This window comes from Medicago sativa, chromosome 7, assembly GCF_051527215.1.
Source record: "Medicago sativa cultivar Bolivia chromosome 7, Bolivia_mono, whole genome shotgun sequence".
Taxonomy (NCBI): Eukaryota; Viridiplantae; Streptophyta; class Magnoliopsida; order Fabales; family Fabaceae; genus Medicago; species Medicago sativa.
In genome coordinates, this window is record NC_140755.1 from 98,303,307 (window position 1) to 98,316,006 (window position 12,700).

A 12,700-nucleotide genomic window follows, 5' to 3' on the forward strand; every position below is an offset into this window, starting at 1 on the left:
TTCTTCAATATCTCACGAAAATTAACTCTTTCAGAGAGTTTCATATACTCATCACTATCATGTGAGTCATACACCTATAATGCAACACATCTTTCATATAAATTGAGCCTTTCATGTGATACTAAACTTAATCCAGCAAGAAAAAGTTCTTGAATTCACTTCAGGTGAATATGTCTCGTAAACGTAAATGATAGACATATATCATCTTACTTCCGGTGAACATATCAAACTCTTTACATATGTATTTTATCAATGTAATTCTCTTTCGCGCGAAAAATTGTATATATCTAATTAACTTCACATCTTCAAGTGTGCGGACTACAAGTCCAAAAAGTTTAGCTTTGCAAAGCGAGTTTGATTTCACTGGAATTGTCTCTTTCCATCTGCAAATATTTTCCTTTTCTATAACCTTTTATAGACTTTAATTCATGATCCTCATTATCACTTATCACACATAGCGCTATATTATATGCAAAAACATCGTCAACGTTGAGTTATATTTTGGTTCCACCTCATTCCATTCATGACATAATTTATCGAGATATCTTTCTTTTCCAAAAATTTCAGGTACCTGGTCAGTTCTTCTGGAACTAAAATATCAATTATGTCATATGACTCTTTTAGAGTTTACACATCCTCATTTGGGTTATCTTTCCTTTTAGCTCCTTTTCTTGTTTGAGGATTTTATATGCGGAACTGATCTACCATGCTTCATGCACGGTTGGGACTCATTTGCAAAAATCCGACAGGGACATCTATTTCGTTTGGAGCATTAGCAGCTGCTATTTTATTTGTTTAACTTTGCAAACGAGTTATATTTTGAGGATCAAGATGAGACAATAATATTTCCTTTCAAATAATTCATTTGAACTTCAGGTTCACATTTTCAGCTGCTTATTCTCTCCCCCTAATATTGGGAAAACTAATCAGTCTATTGATAATCAACCTACTGGGCTGTAAACAAGTTGGCTCAATACAATTTATAATAGATGAATATTCATATCAAATATACTTTCCCAATATTCTTTCAAGATCTATCTAAGTGCATTATATTGGAGCAATTGTGATAGACACAACACATCCAAAAATTTGCTTAGATAAGAAATATTAAGTTCTTAACCAAAATATAAATTCAGGGGAGGACTTACGTATGGTAACTTGTTGGCTTGATGCGAATCAATATATATATATATATATCAACATACATGTTTGTTGACTCCCAAAGTAGAGTTTAGAAGGTATGGCCTCATAAGTATCAATCATACAATTAACTTTAGACGTCTAAAGAACGGATCTTCAAGTCCATTTCATGAGCATATGCTACAAGCTGTTTAATATCAATTTTAATTGATAATTGATACTTATAAAATACTTTATGAATAACTCATAAAACAAAACAAACTCTTGGTCAACTTGGTTGAGAAAACAATTACACAAACTTCTGGTTGTGAGTTGACAACAAACATACATGTGATCATTTCGTTGATGCATCAATCAAAGTCATAAAATATCGAAGTGATCCACATGATCGATGTATTGATTTACAATATCACTTTATATAAGCTCTATCGAATTGTCAACTTTCTTTGGGAATTAATAATGCACAAATATTTTTGGTTTGAAGAATCTGCTGGTTCTTTAATAAATGCGCATAGAAATTATTTACTATTTTCGCATCATAATAGATCCGGGATAACCCTACCGGTCTTGCCAACGAAAAACTTAATATAATATGTAAACTTCAGATTTACATTAATATATGTTTTATTTATTCTAATCATTTTCTCGAACAAAAGTAAAAATAGATAAACAACAAGAATAAGAATGAACTTAAAGAAATCACCATGATAAGTAATTATTTAAACAACAAAGAAATAAAATTATTATCATAAAGACATAAAATGCAATTGTCATAACATTGAGAAATTCAAAACATTGGGAAAATCAAACATAAGACTTGATTATAAAGCTAGTAAAAAGAAATTATTTCTTGATTCTTCCATCTCCATCTCCACTAAGGTGATCAATCTTTTCATTTGGATCCTCAAAGATATCAACATCATCTAGTTGATTGAAATCCATATCATCATCTTCATATGCAAAATTAGTTTCAATCTTTTTCTCCTTGTTTTTGATTGATTGTTGATAAAGCTCAACAAGATGCTTTGGTGTACGACAGGTACGAGACCAATGACATTTGCCTCTACATCGATAACAAATATTCTCACCAGCTTTGCCACTTTGTCCACTTTTGCCTTCATTCTTTTCATTATTTTTCCACTTCTGGTGAAAAGATGAATTTTTGAAATTTTCATTATACCCACTCCTTCAAACCCGAATCTTGTTTTAACAAAAGATCCTTCTGACCAAAAAATTATTTGAAATAAACCCATGCAAAAAAAATGTTTTAAAATACGATTTAATTAATTTTTTTACACGTTTAGTGTAAAATATCACGGTCCTCATGAGGTAGCTCAGTTGGTTTGGACAATGCATAATATATGCAAGTTGGTTTAGACAATGCATAATATATGTAAGGTTCGGGGTTCAAATTCTAGTCACAGCCAAAAATAGGAAAATATCACGGTTACTGCTTATGTACGGTCAGCAAGTGACACTTGTGCTATTTTACTATTAAATGTTTAAATAAATTAATGAAATCATTTTTTTATTATTTAAACCGGTAAATGTTATTTCTTCAAAAAAAAACCAGTAAATGCCATGTGTACTACTTATGTACAGTCAGCAAGTGACATGTGTGCTGATTTGTGCCAAATCAGCAAGATTTTTGGGTCATAAGTACTTTTTAAAACAATTTTTTAATAAGGTGTTTTTCAAAAAAAAAAATATTGCATAGATCGAAATTCAACTTCACTATATTTACATGGATCAAATGCATATATTACCCAAAAAACAAAAACAAAAATTAATATGAAATATACATGACTTCAAATAGATGTAACATTGATTTAAAGACATTTTTATAGCTTTTTTAAATAAAAATAATAATCACAATTAAAAAAAACATTTTTAAGAGTATATTTAAAAATATACAGCTTTTCAAAAAAATTTAGAATCAACAAAAATCTAAAATCTCCTTCAAATTAAAATTGCAATGAGTAGTTTTTAATATATATATATATATATATATATATATATATATATATATAGATATATATATATATATATATTCTTTTAGACGAGAGAGAAAATAAGTATCGAAAAAAATAAGTATCGAAAGATAGCGCCAATTTTATAACAATTTTTTATATATAGTTGTTTCCAAATAAACTAATTTAAAAAAAAATTGTTACGATAAACAAACAATATAGATTATGCTTTTTTTCCCTCAAAAAAAAGATTATGCTTTTTTTTTATATAATCTCTAAATTATTGAATATAAAAATAACTTTTTTTAATCTATTACGAACGAACCCTCAATATAATTTTTTCTTTTCGCTTTCTATGCTTTTGAATGAACAGTTTCTTGGGTCAAAACCCAAACCATGACTAATCTCGACTTCCCGCCTCGAGAAGGACCTTGACATGGATGCCTCCCTTGACTATATAGAAATAATGATCCCTTTGAACAATTTCGGTCATCCAGTTTACAACCAATGATATTCGCTCATGACCTACTTGTAGTTGTCCTTGTAAATGTTTAAGGATCAAAACATTAAACTCACATTATAAATACTAACTTAGAGGCATTGTCATAACACTCATATATTTTAACCTAAACTACCTAATAGATCAACAATTGGAGTGTCTTTGCAGGTACCGCTCATTGCAATCCAAGATAAAGACTCCTGACAATAGTCCGACATTCATAGGTCATTCATCACACCATCTTCAAGAGATTTTAGGTTTGACGTGTTCACTTTCTTTTCAATAAGATAAATTTGTACTACTCTTTATTTTTACATATCTTTCCCTTTAGTGTTGAGAATATGTGAGTGTGTAGGAATTTATCTCATTTTATTGATTTTATTTTCTCTTCTTTTATTTCTATCTACATATTTTTATCATTTTATTTTCGTCTTGTATGTAAATAAACAATTAAAGAATTAAGTACTGTTAGTTGCTGTGCTTAAAAGTTAAGTCACAATTAAGGCAAAACCCAAATGGTAAGATGTTTGTGACATTTTCCATTCTTAGGTTTGATTATTTGAATGTTGGCTTATATTCACGACTCACGTTAGTTCCATGTTTGATAATGGGGATGCTAACACACGTTATGGGCAGCATAGCCTACATGAAACTATTTAAGGCAGCCAACTTAGAAAAATCTTTGGTCACTTTTGACCTATATTTTCTGTGTTCTACCAGTTTTGGGAAGGTACACGGTTCAACATAGGGAACTAAACCACATAGGTAGGAGAAAAATGGTAATCGGCACGATTTCAATTATAAGCAAAATTAACTAATTTTTAAACTAATTATGTAGAAATTCAGTTAAATGTAAAAGAATTTAACTCGTAAAAATAAGTCATTCCTTAAAAAAAAAAAAAAAAAACGAGAGAGTTGAAGAGTCGTTGAATATATATATATACTTGAAAGAAAGAATGAAAATATATAATTTATATTAATTTGAGAGTATTTTAGACACAACAACATTAAAAAAAGAAAAGAAAAAAAGAAGGTAATTGAATTTTCTTATGTTTGAGATCAATTTCTTTTTTTCTTATATTTTATACCGATGAGGGTACTAAATATTTTCACCCACTATTGTTTTTGCGAGTGAGTTTGTTCATGCTCAAATTCGTGGTTAATGAAGTTTTTTTGAACAAATCAAAATGAGATATTAATTAACCATGGTGATTACACAAAAAAAAAAATAACCACGGTGATTCATTCTGCTCAAGGCGTGCAAAAGGAGAAACACCGGAAAGTATTTACACAGTAACAATGCTGCTAAAGAAACAGCAGCAACAAAAACAGCAAAACAATTACACATGTACACCCATACACAAAAGCGGGTGTTTCCACCGGTCAGTATAACTATAACAAAGGGAAGTCTCCTTAGATTTTATCCATAAGAACGAATTTAGCTTGACTTTTTCCAGAAGAGCAATGGAAGTAGCGGCTGTATTTTGGAATATACAGTAATTCCTTTCCTTCCAGATTACCTAAACTGTAGCAAACCAAATTGTCCTAAAAAAAATAAATGTGAAGATCTTGGCAAGCCCGCCATTGTGGAAACTTGAATAAAGTGGTGTCGCAGATGAACATGTGTAACCAAAGAAATACCTAGCTAGTTCCAGACTTTGGACCAAAGCTCTCTAGAAGTGTCGCATTGAAGAAATAAATGAGATACCGTTTCCGTACTTGTGCACCCTGGTACTGCACACGTGATGTCTGTAGAGCCAAGAACACCCCGCCTTAACAAGTTGTCTTTCGTCAGTAGTCTGTTGCAAAGAAATTGCCAAGCCAGCAGTGACACTTTGAGAGGAATATGCTTATGCCAGACATCATCCACAAGAGTCCTATCCACGAAGTGACTCCTTTCACTTCGTGGTTAATGAAGTTATGTTGATGATTAATGAGTTTTGACCTGAGTATATCAATTAACTATATATTAAATGTAATTAACCAATAATTTGAGCTAGGTTAACCATTTAAAAAGTTGTCTAAAATTGTTTATACAAAATGTTGGTCATGAGGAGAGATTGTGAATCAGCGCATCGATCTTTTATGAATCACACAAGTGAATTAAATATCACATCTTCACTGAAAAGTTTAAAGCACTGTATATATAAACTCTCTCTCAAATAATCGCATTTAACATATACCAACACAAAATCATTTCACACTCTTCTCTCACTTTCAAGAAAAAAATACATAAACTTGTTACTTCTCTCACTTCTCGCATACTTTTTCCTTTCTCTCTCTTGTGAGCCGTCACCAAAACTCTAGTTTTCTTCTCCTTCATTCACCAAAGAGGGGTGATTTAGGGTCAATTTTTGACCCAAAATCACCTCTCTAACTCGTTTTTCTTTTTCCCTTTTATTAAAATAAGTGATTTTCACATCTATTTCGTTTTTTATTTTGTGATTTTGTCGTCTTCGTACGACGTTGGTTTGTTCGTTGTCTTTGTGCGACCTTCTTTGTCTTTCTTGTTTCTCTCAGGTATTTGATCGGTTCAGATTGTTAGATCAACTTTGATCCAGTGCAGATCCAATCAATGACTTTGACGTCATCCACGTTGCAGATCCGAAGACATGTTTATTCCGGAGATTTGAATATATTCATATGTGTAGGAATTTGTACTTTATCGTTTTATGCTATTAACATGGATACTATGAGTCTATTCACAGATTCATCCTTTTTGTTTTTAGCGAATTTGCACTATATCGATGTACTCTATCAATTTGAATGAATGAATATCATTTGTTTTTGTAAAAAAAAAAAAAACACAATCATTTCTCTTTTCACTCGTACGGTTTGAAGAGTTATTGTTTTTTAAACCTTTTTATCCAGCAACACCCTGTCTGGATTTTTTTTTTTTTTTCTTGTGACATTCCAAAATAAACGTAGATAGCATTTTTTTTTTTTATTCAGAAAATGAAGGAAATAAAAACGACAGACATTGCATGTGAAACATGTAGCTGCTAATTGAATTGAGTTGGGAGAAAAATTGAAACAAATGGACCACAGTTGGTGGGAGGCCACTTGTTTCTCAAAACAATGAAAATTATGTTAATCGACATGCTTGACTTTTGTGGTAGACAGACAAGATACATCTATTAAGCGTGTGGGTAATTGTCATTGCCATCAACTAATCCTATGATGTTTTAATCAAGTATTTGACATTCATGTTTTTGAACAATGACGTTCATGACATTTTTGTGTAAAATAAGGTATCCTTCCCACATCTGTCGAAATTAATCTCTCATAACTGAGATTTATATAAACTATAAAGAGTAAACATCTCCCTGCACATATTTTCTCATCTGTAACAACCTAAGATCGAACTTACAACTAAATTATTAAAGATCACAAGCATCTTCCATTTGTGTTAGGTCATTCTGATTGATTTTCATGAGATTTGGCTACATAGATTTTTTTTAGGGGATTTGACTACTTAGATTGAAATAGTCATGCGTTTACTCAAAATGAATTGCCAAAAGTATCTTATGATAATTTGAATGGACTTTTACTAGTAATGATGATTATTTATTTATTTCGCTATTGACATTTGTGTATTCTTACGTTTTTTTGGTGAAACTATAAAGTTTGACTTCACATTAAATATCATTTGTAATGGATATAAATTCATTCATACGAATGTGACAACATGGTTTGAATTAGTTCTACTCTAAAGCATAAAAATGGTAATTAATTAGGTAGTAGTCATATACCAAGGGTGGTTGGGTTGGGTCTAGAGATGAAACTTCAAAGAATAATACAATCAATAGAGATAGACATTATGAGGGAAAAATCAATAAATTAATAATCAATGTCTAAATAGACTTTCATGTTACAGAAATTACAAATTGTATTAACATTAGACTGGTCGTGAATTACAATGTGAATTATACAAATTCCATTGTTTGTGTTCATCAGTAAGGTTTACCGGGTTTGTTGTCCCTCTTATGCTGAACCTTTAATTTCTTACCTCCTAATTGGCATCCATTCATCATACTAATAGCAGATTGAGCAGCTTCTGGGGAATCATAACTTACAAACCCTGAAAATGAGAGCTCTCATCAAACACAAGCTCCACACAAAATCCATCAAATTCATTACTAATAAGAGCAGAGGTTTACCAAAACATTTGCTAACACCGGTAGCTTTGTCAACAAAAACTTTAGCACTCAAAACTCTACCAAATGGTTGAAAGGCATTAGCAAGCTCTTGATCTCCAAATTCTTGAGGTATGTGATAGATAAACAGATTTGCGCCAGGTGGTCCTAAGTGAAAATATAGTAATATTTATCGTTGTAAGGAATAGTTATTGTAAAAATATAAAGCCTTAAATACATTTTTGGTCCCTTAGCCTAATTTAAGGTTCGGTTTGGTCTCTTATCTCTAAAATGAGTAAATTTGGTCACTTGCAATGTTTGATAACGGTGTTTGTGCCAGTTTAGGGAAATAGTAATAAAGGCTTAGCTTTGGCGAAGAAGATGCCACATCAGCACTAGTTAACAGCGTCTATGTAGTTTTCACAAATGACCAACTTGTGTTAACGGACATAACTTAGGGGATCAAATAGACTCATTTTAGAGTTAAGGGACCAAATTGAACCTCAAAAATAAGTTAAAGGACTAAAAAGGTATTTACACCGAATATAAATATATCAACATGAATAATTGTATGCATTCGTTTATATCAGAGCACGAGTAAGAAATAAGAAACCTTCAGCTTGACCACCACCAGAATTTTTGCTGGACCCTGATGATGTAGCGGAGTTGCCATTTCCACCGGAAGGTGAAACAGAACCAGGAGGACTATTCAAAGGTCTTGGACTAATCATTCCTCCAGGATATGCCATTGGATGTTGTAACCCTGGCACAGCAGGATAAGAGCCAACATAACTTGCAGGAGGCACATGATAGTTTCTAGGATTCATATTGGGGCCGAGATCTGGCCGCAATGCATTTCCTTGATTCATGTGAGGCATCATATTGTGGTAACCAGGTTGATTCTGCATTGGTGGCGGCATGCGGTACGGCATGAGCCCATAACTTCCAGGAGCCTATCAAGAGAAAATTAATGTCAACGCACATATAACTCATCAAGATGTTAGTAATGAAAACTAACAAACATTAATACAAAAATGTGATGATTTTTGAATGGACGACAGTACTATGGAGAAGAACTGCATGAATTAAGGAAAAAAACTGAATTAGTCTTGTAGTGTTATTATAATAGAACTAACCTGATAGCCATAACCGTTATATGGAGGAACATAACCCATAGGCATGGCTCCAAATAATGAAGGATGCTGAGAATCATGTCCCACATTAGAAGCTTGAGACTGTGCTTTCTGAGCTCTTCGGGCTTGTCTTTCCTTTTCAGTATCAGCCCATTTGACAACTAAGGGAACACTTGAACCCTATACATGACAGCATATATCAGATTGCAGTTGTACTTGTCAAGTTAGCGCATCACCGTCAAATTTTGTCATGTGTGTAGAGAACATACAAACCAAATGATAATAAATGACTTCCAGGTCATGCAAACACAAGACAAAAAAAGGTGTCTAGATGAAGTTTAGCATCTGATCAGTAATTTTGGGTGAAGACTAGTTTGCCAAGAGGGAAAATAATTTGTGCTTGGGAAAAAATAAGATGCTAGTGCAACTCAACTATGACACATTTTTGCGACATCATGAGCTTTTATTCATATATCTTATATTTTTCATATATTATAGTTATATATGTTGACTGAAACAGTGCACAAAGGTTTGTGTGCATGGGAAACAATCCCAGTCTTGAGATTTATTCAGCTCGGGCTGATTTATTGCAAACATGTAAGAAGTTTAACAAGCCAGAGCTTGATTTTCCCTTTCCAAACTTGGATCAAGTTCGAGCCTGTCATATAAATAATTATTAACGGGTAAAACCTAGGTGTGGAACAATGTCCTATACAAGCCATTGTAGGGAACAAACCCACCATTAGGTTTCCATTTTGAGACAGGGATACAAAATTGAAATAACAATTGCAGGTCTACAATGAAATCTGAACATGATTAAATGTTCACATCGCTCACCAACAAGATTTTGTGACTGAATGCCGCTTGAAGGTCCAATATACTGCAAAGACCATTTACAACTAAAATTGTAACTGAGGTTGAAGGCATGCACTTCTCCATTCTACCACATACAAGGAACCAAAAGCATGTTATCTATCTAAAATAGTCCGTTCATGCCATCTTAGTCAGGGTTTCAACTATAACTTGCACTCATTGTATCAATAGAATTAGATGTATATAGTACCACTATATTGCTAAATAGTAGTATCATTCAGAAAATACTATAGTTTCATCTTGTACAAGAAATCTAATTCTCTCTATTCCTTCATCTTGTATTTAAAATGATTGGTTTTTAGCCATCCAAAAAGAATAAGCGGTTCAACCTGTTGCCCACTTGCCTTCTATTTCTGTATAGAATGAAGTACATTTTTTTTTTCATTTAACTCTCTATTTGTCCATATAAAATACATTATATTACACAATTAACCTGGCTACTACCAAAAATGAAAAATAGGAATAAAATTTAAAAATTCAGGTGATGGCTTTAATAAACACCAACCTCCATTTTGTGCTTTCCATTGATTGCCTCCAAAGCAGCAAGAGCTTGTTCTTTGGTTTCATACTTCAAAAATGCACAACCTACTACAACATGGTAAGAGAACTATGAATAAGCCTTGTGAATTGTGATTAAGGAAAGCCAAAACCTAGAAAGAATAAAGAATGAATTAAGCCGTAAAATAAGCACCTTTACTTGTCTGTTGAGAACCTCTTAAAATTTGTAAATCCTTTATAGTTCCATACTTGGAGAAAAGTGCAGATACTTCAACTTCAGAAATGTTCTTTGGAAGCATGCCAATGAAGAGTTTGTGTTCTGAATTCAAGTACAAAAGATAATTACTTATGAAAGAAGGCATGTCATTGATATAAAAATGGTATTTCAGCACATGAATGAATATCAGAAATTGTTTGCTCATTAAAATATTAAAATAAGTCATAAAAATATATCACACCTAATCTTTCCAACTCGCCATCTGCATACTTCACTTGCAATGGACTAGATGCCTGAATTAGAAACAAAAAACATGTTGCTTCCCAATCTGAATGAAGAATAATGATACAAAATAATGTGGTAATAAATAAAATTCATAACACCAACACTTCAGTGTTCTAAACAAAGCCTTGGATAATCAAGTCGTCAAAATGTTCAATAGTATCCGGCTTTTTAGGCATATTTGTATCACAACTACTTGGAGGATTAACAAACGCAACTTATCATGCAGGCATTAGTGACATAATTAAAATGGAGCGTGGCCTATATGGACACCTGCCAGTTAACGTAATTCATTCATAGGTTACTTGGTCAAAAAGTCCCAAAAATTTCAATGAAACGCAAATAAGAGTCGAATGTCAAAACAATTTTGTTAGACCCACAGTAACAACAATTGTGTCACCGTGTTTTCCAGACCACAATTCCGCCACTAAACTTAATTATAGAAATTTATTTCTCCAATAATTACATAATTGATTTTTACTTGCAAAATCTTGAACACTATTTTCTTTGACAAGGTTTCATGCATTAATTCAAAGTTTCTAGCAACTTTCACCAATCATCCTTATCTGTTCAATAATGCATCATTATTTGTTCATCAAAATAACAAACTTGGCCCAGCCTAGTAGAACTAACACGATACAAACACACATGATTACTTACATTTAACCATTTAACCCCGTCCATTTTCTTAAATTATTATCAGTGTCATATATGGTGTTTGTGTCAATGTTTTATAGTGACAACTATGAAAAGTTACAAAAATAACCAAAAATGTGAAACACTAGGGTATATGGGGGAAGACATTAAAAACAGTGATGAAAGCTATAAGAGTGGGTTACCCAAAAATAGCAATAAGCACCAAAACATAAATTGCTAAAATTAGACAAAAAGTATATACACACAAATTAAGACATTCATTACTAGTTAAAGTAAAAAGCTAGTAGTAGTAGTCGTCACAAAGCTATTTATATCAGAATCATCAATCATATGAATTGAATAAAAACGGATCCACATTGAATTAAACAGCATAAAAACAAAAGAAAATTACTAAACGCACCCCCGGTAATGTTTTCTTATTGTGACACGCATTAACGGCCTTATCGGCTTCATCTCTAGAAGGACAAATCACGAAACAACAACCTACAAAAAAAAAAAACACGAAAATTAGGGTTGAAAAAAAAAAAGAAACTAGTAGATTTGAAGAATTAGCGGAGAATGCGAGATTTGAAATTAAGAAAGAAAAAAAAAACCTCGAGAAGCGCGTGTAGCTTTGTCTTTGATGATGTTGACTTCGTCAACTATAGCAAATTCTTTGAACAATGTAAGTAACTCATCTTCCGTCATGTGTTTCGGTACTTGACCTACGAACAATTTCACACTTTCTTCGTTGTTAGATTTACTCTCTTCCTTTGTTTCCGCCATTAATGTCGAGTCCAAGAAGTTTCGTGTAAAGAAATTCTTTTTCTCTCTCTTCTTTCTTCTTTCTTCTTTCTGAGATTTGGTTTTTCGTAATTTGGGGGTCGTCGATGCAAATTGACAAGGTACTCTCTCTCTTTCTCTCTCTTTTGGACGATGAATTATGGCGAATTTGGATCTTCAATATATTTCTTTGCATATTTTTAATTATTATAACCTTATGTTCGCGACATTTTTTCTTCTTTTTTTACCATTATGCCACTACTTATCAAGTGGATTCGACACAGTGCTGTATGTCTAGCTGTCCTCAATATACTCTTCCTAATTGGCAAATTATTAGAATATTCTTTTGTTTAATAACTAAGTTTTTTTTTTCATTAAAATACTAAAAGTAGTGATGAAAACCTAATAAATGTTTCTATCAAGAAACAACAAAAAAACTAATAAATGTGGATTTTTGTTGTTTGACTTATATAAGAAAAAAAGGTGTTTCATTTCATTTTAATAGTAGTACGTGGTATGAAAAATTCAAAAAG

At 32.2% G+C, this 12,700-nt stretch overlaps 1 protein-coding gene across 2 annotated transcripts; it reads right to left on the reverse strand.

Annotated features, from left to right (window-relative positions):
* Positions 1–7,427: 7,427 nt before the first annotated feature.
* RBP-DR1 (RNA-binding protein-defense related 1) lies at positions 7,428–12,322 on the reverse strand. 2 transcript variants are annotated; one of them, XM_085727360.1, is made up of 9 exons: positions 11,999–12,322; positions 11,806–11,888; positions 10,708–10,759; positions 10,443–10,568; positions 10,257–10,336; positions 8,882–9,058; positions 8,359–8,698; positions 7,770–7,913; positions 7,428–7,690 (listed from the first exon to the last, which is right to left on the reverse strand). In XM_085727360.1, exons 1-9 carry the CDS (start codon positions 12,168–12,170, stop codon positions 7,563–7,565), a joined length of 1,302 nt encoding a protein of 433 aa, XP_085583486.1. In that variant the 5' UTR covers positions 12,171–12,322; the 3' UTR covers positions 7,428–7,562. The 2 variants fall into 2 exon arrangements, with proteins under 2 accessions (XP_085583486.1, XP_085583484.1); XM_085727358.1 differs by having other exon boundaries at positions 10,257–10,339.
* Between the last annotated feature and the right edge of the window lie 378 nt (positions 12,323–12,700).

Bases quoted from the DNA above. Each gene is read 5' to 3' on its own strand.
- RBP-DR1 (XM_085727358.1), bottom strand. From the start codon at position 12,170: ATGGCGGAAACAAAGGAAGAGAGTAAATCTAACAACGAAGAAAGTGTG. The intron at 10,569-10,707 runs GTGTGATATATT...ACTTGAATTCAG, and splicing joins TGGCGAGTTGGAAAGATTAG to AACACAAACTCTTCATTGGC. The intron at 7,691-7,769 runs GTAAACCTCTGC...TCTCATTTTCAG, and splicing joins CGGTGTTAGCAAATGTTTTG to GGTTTGTAAGTTATGATTCC.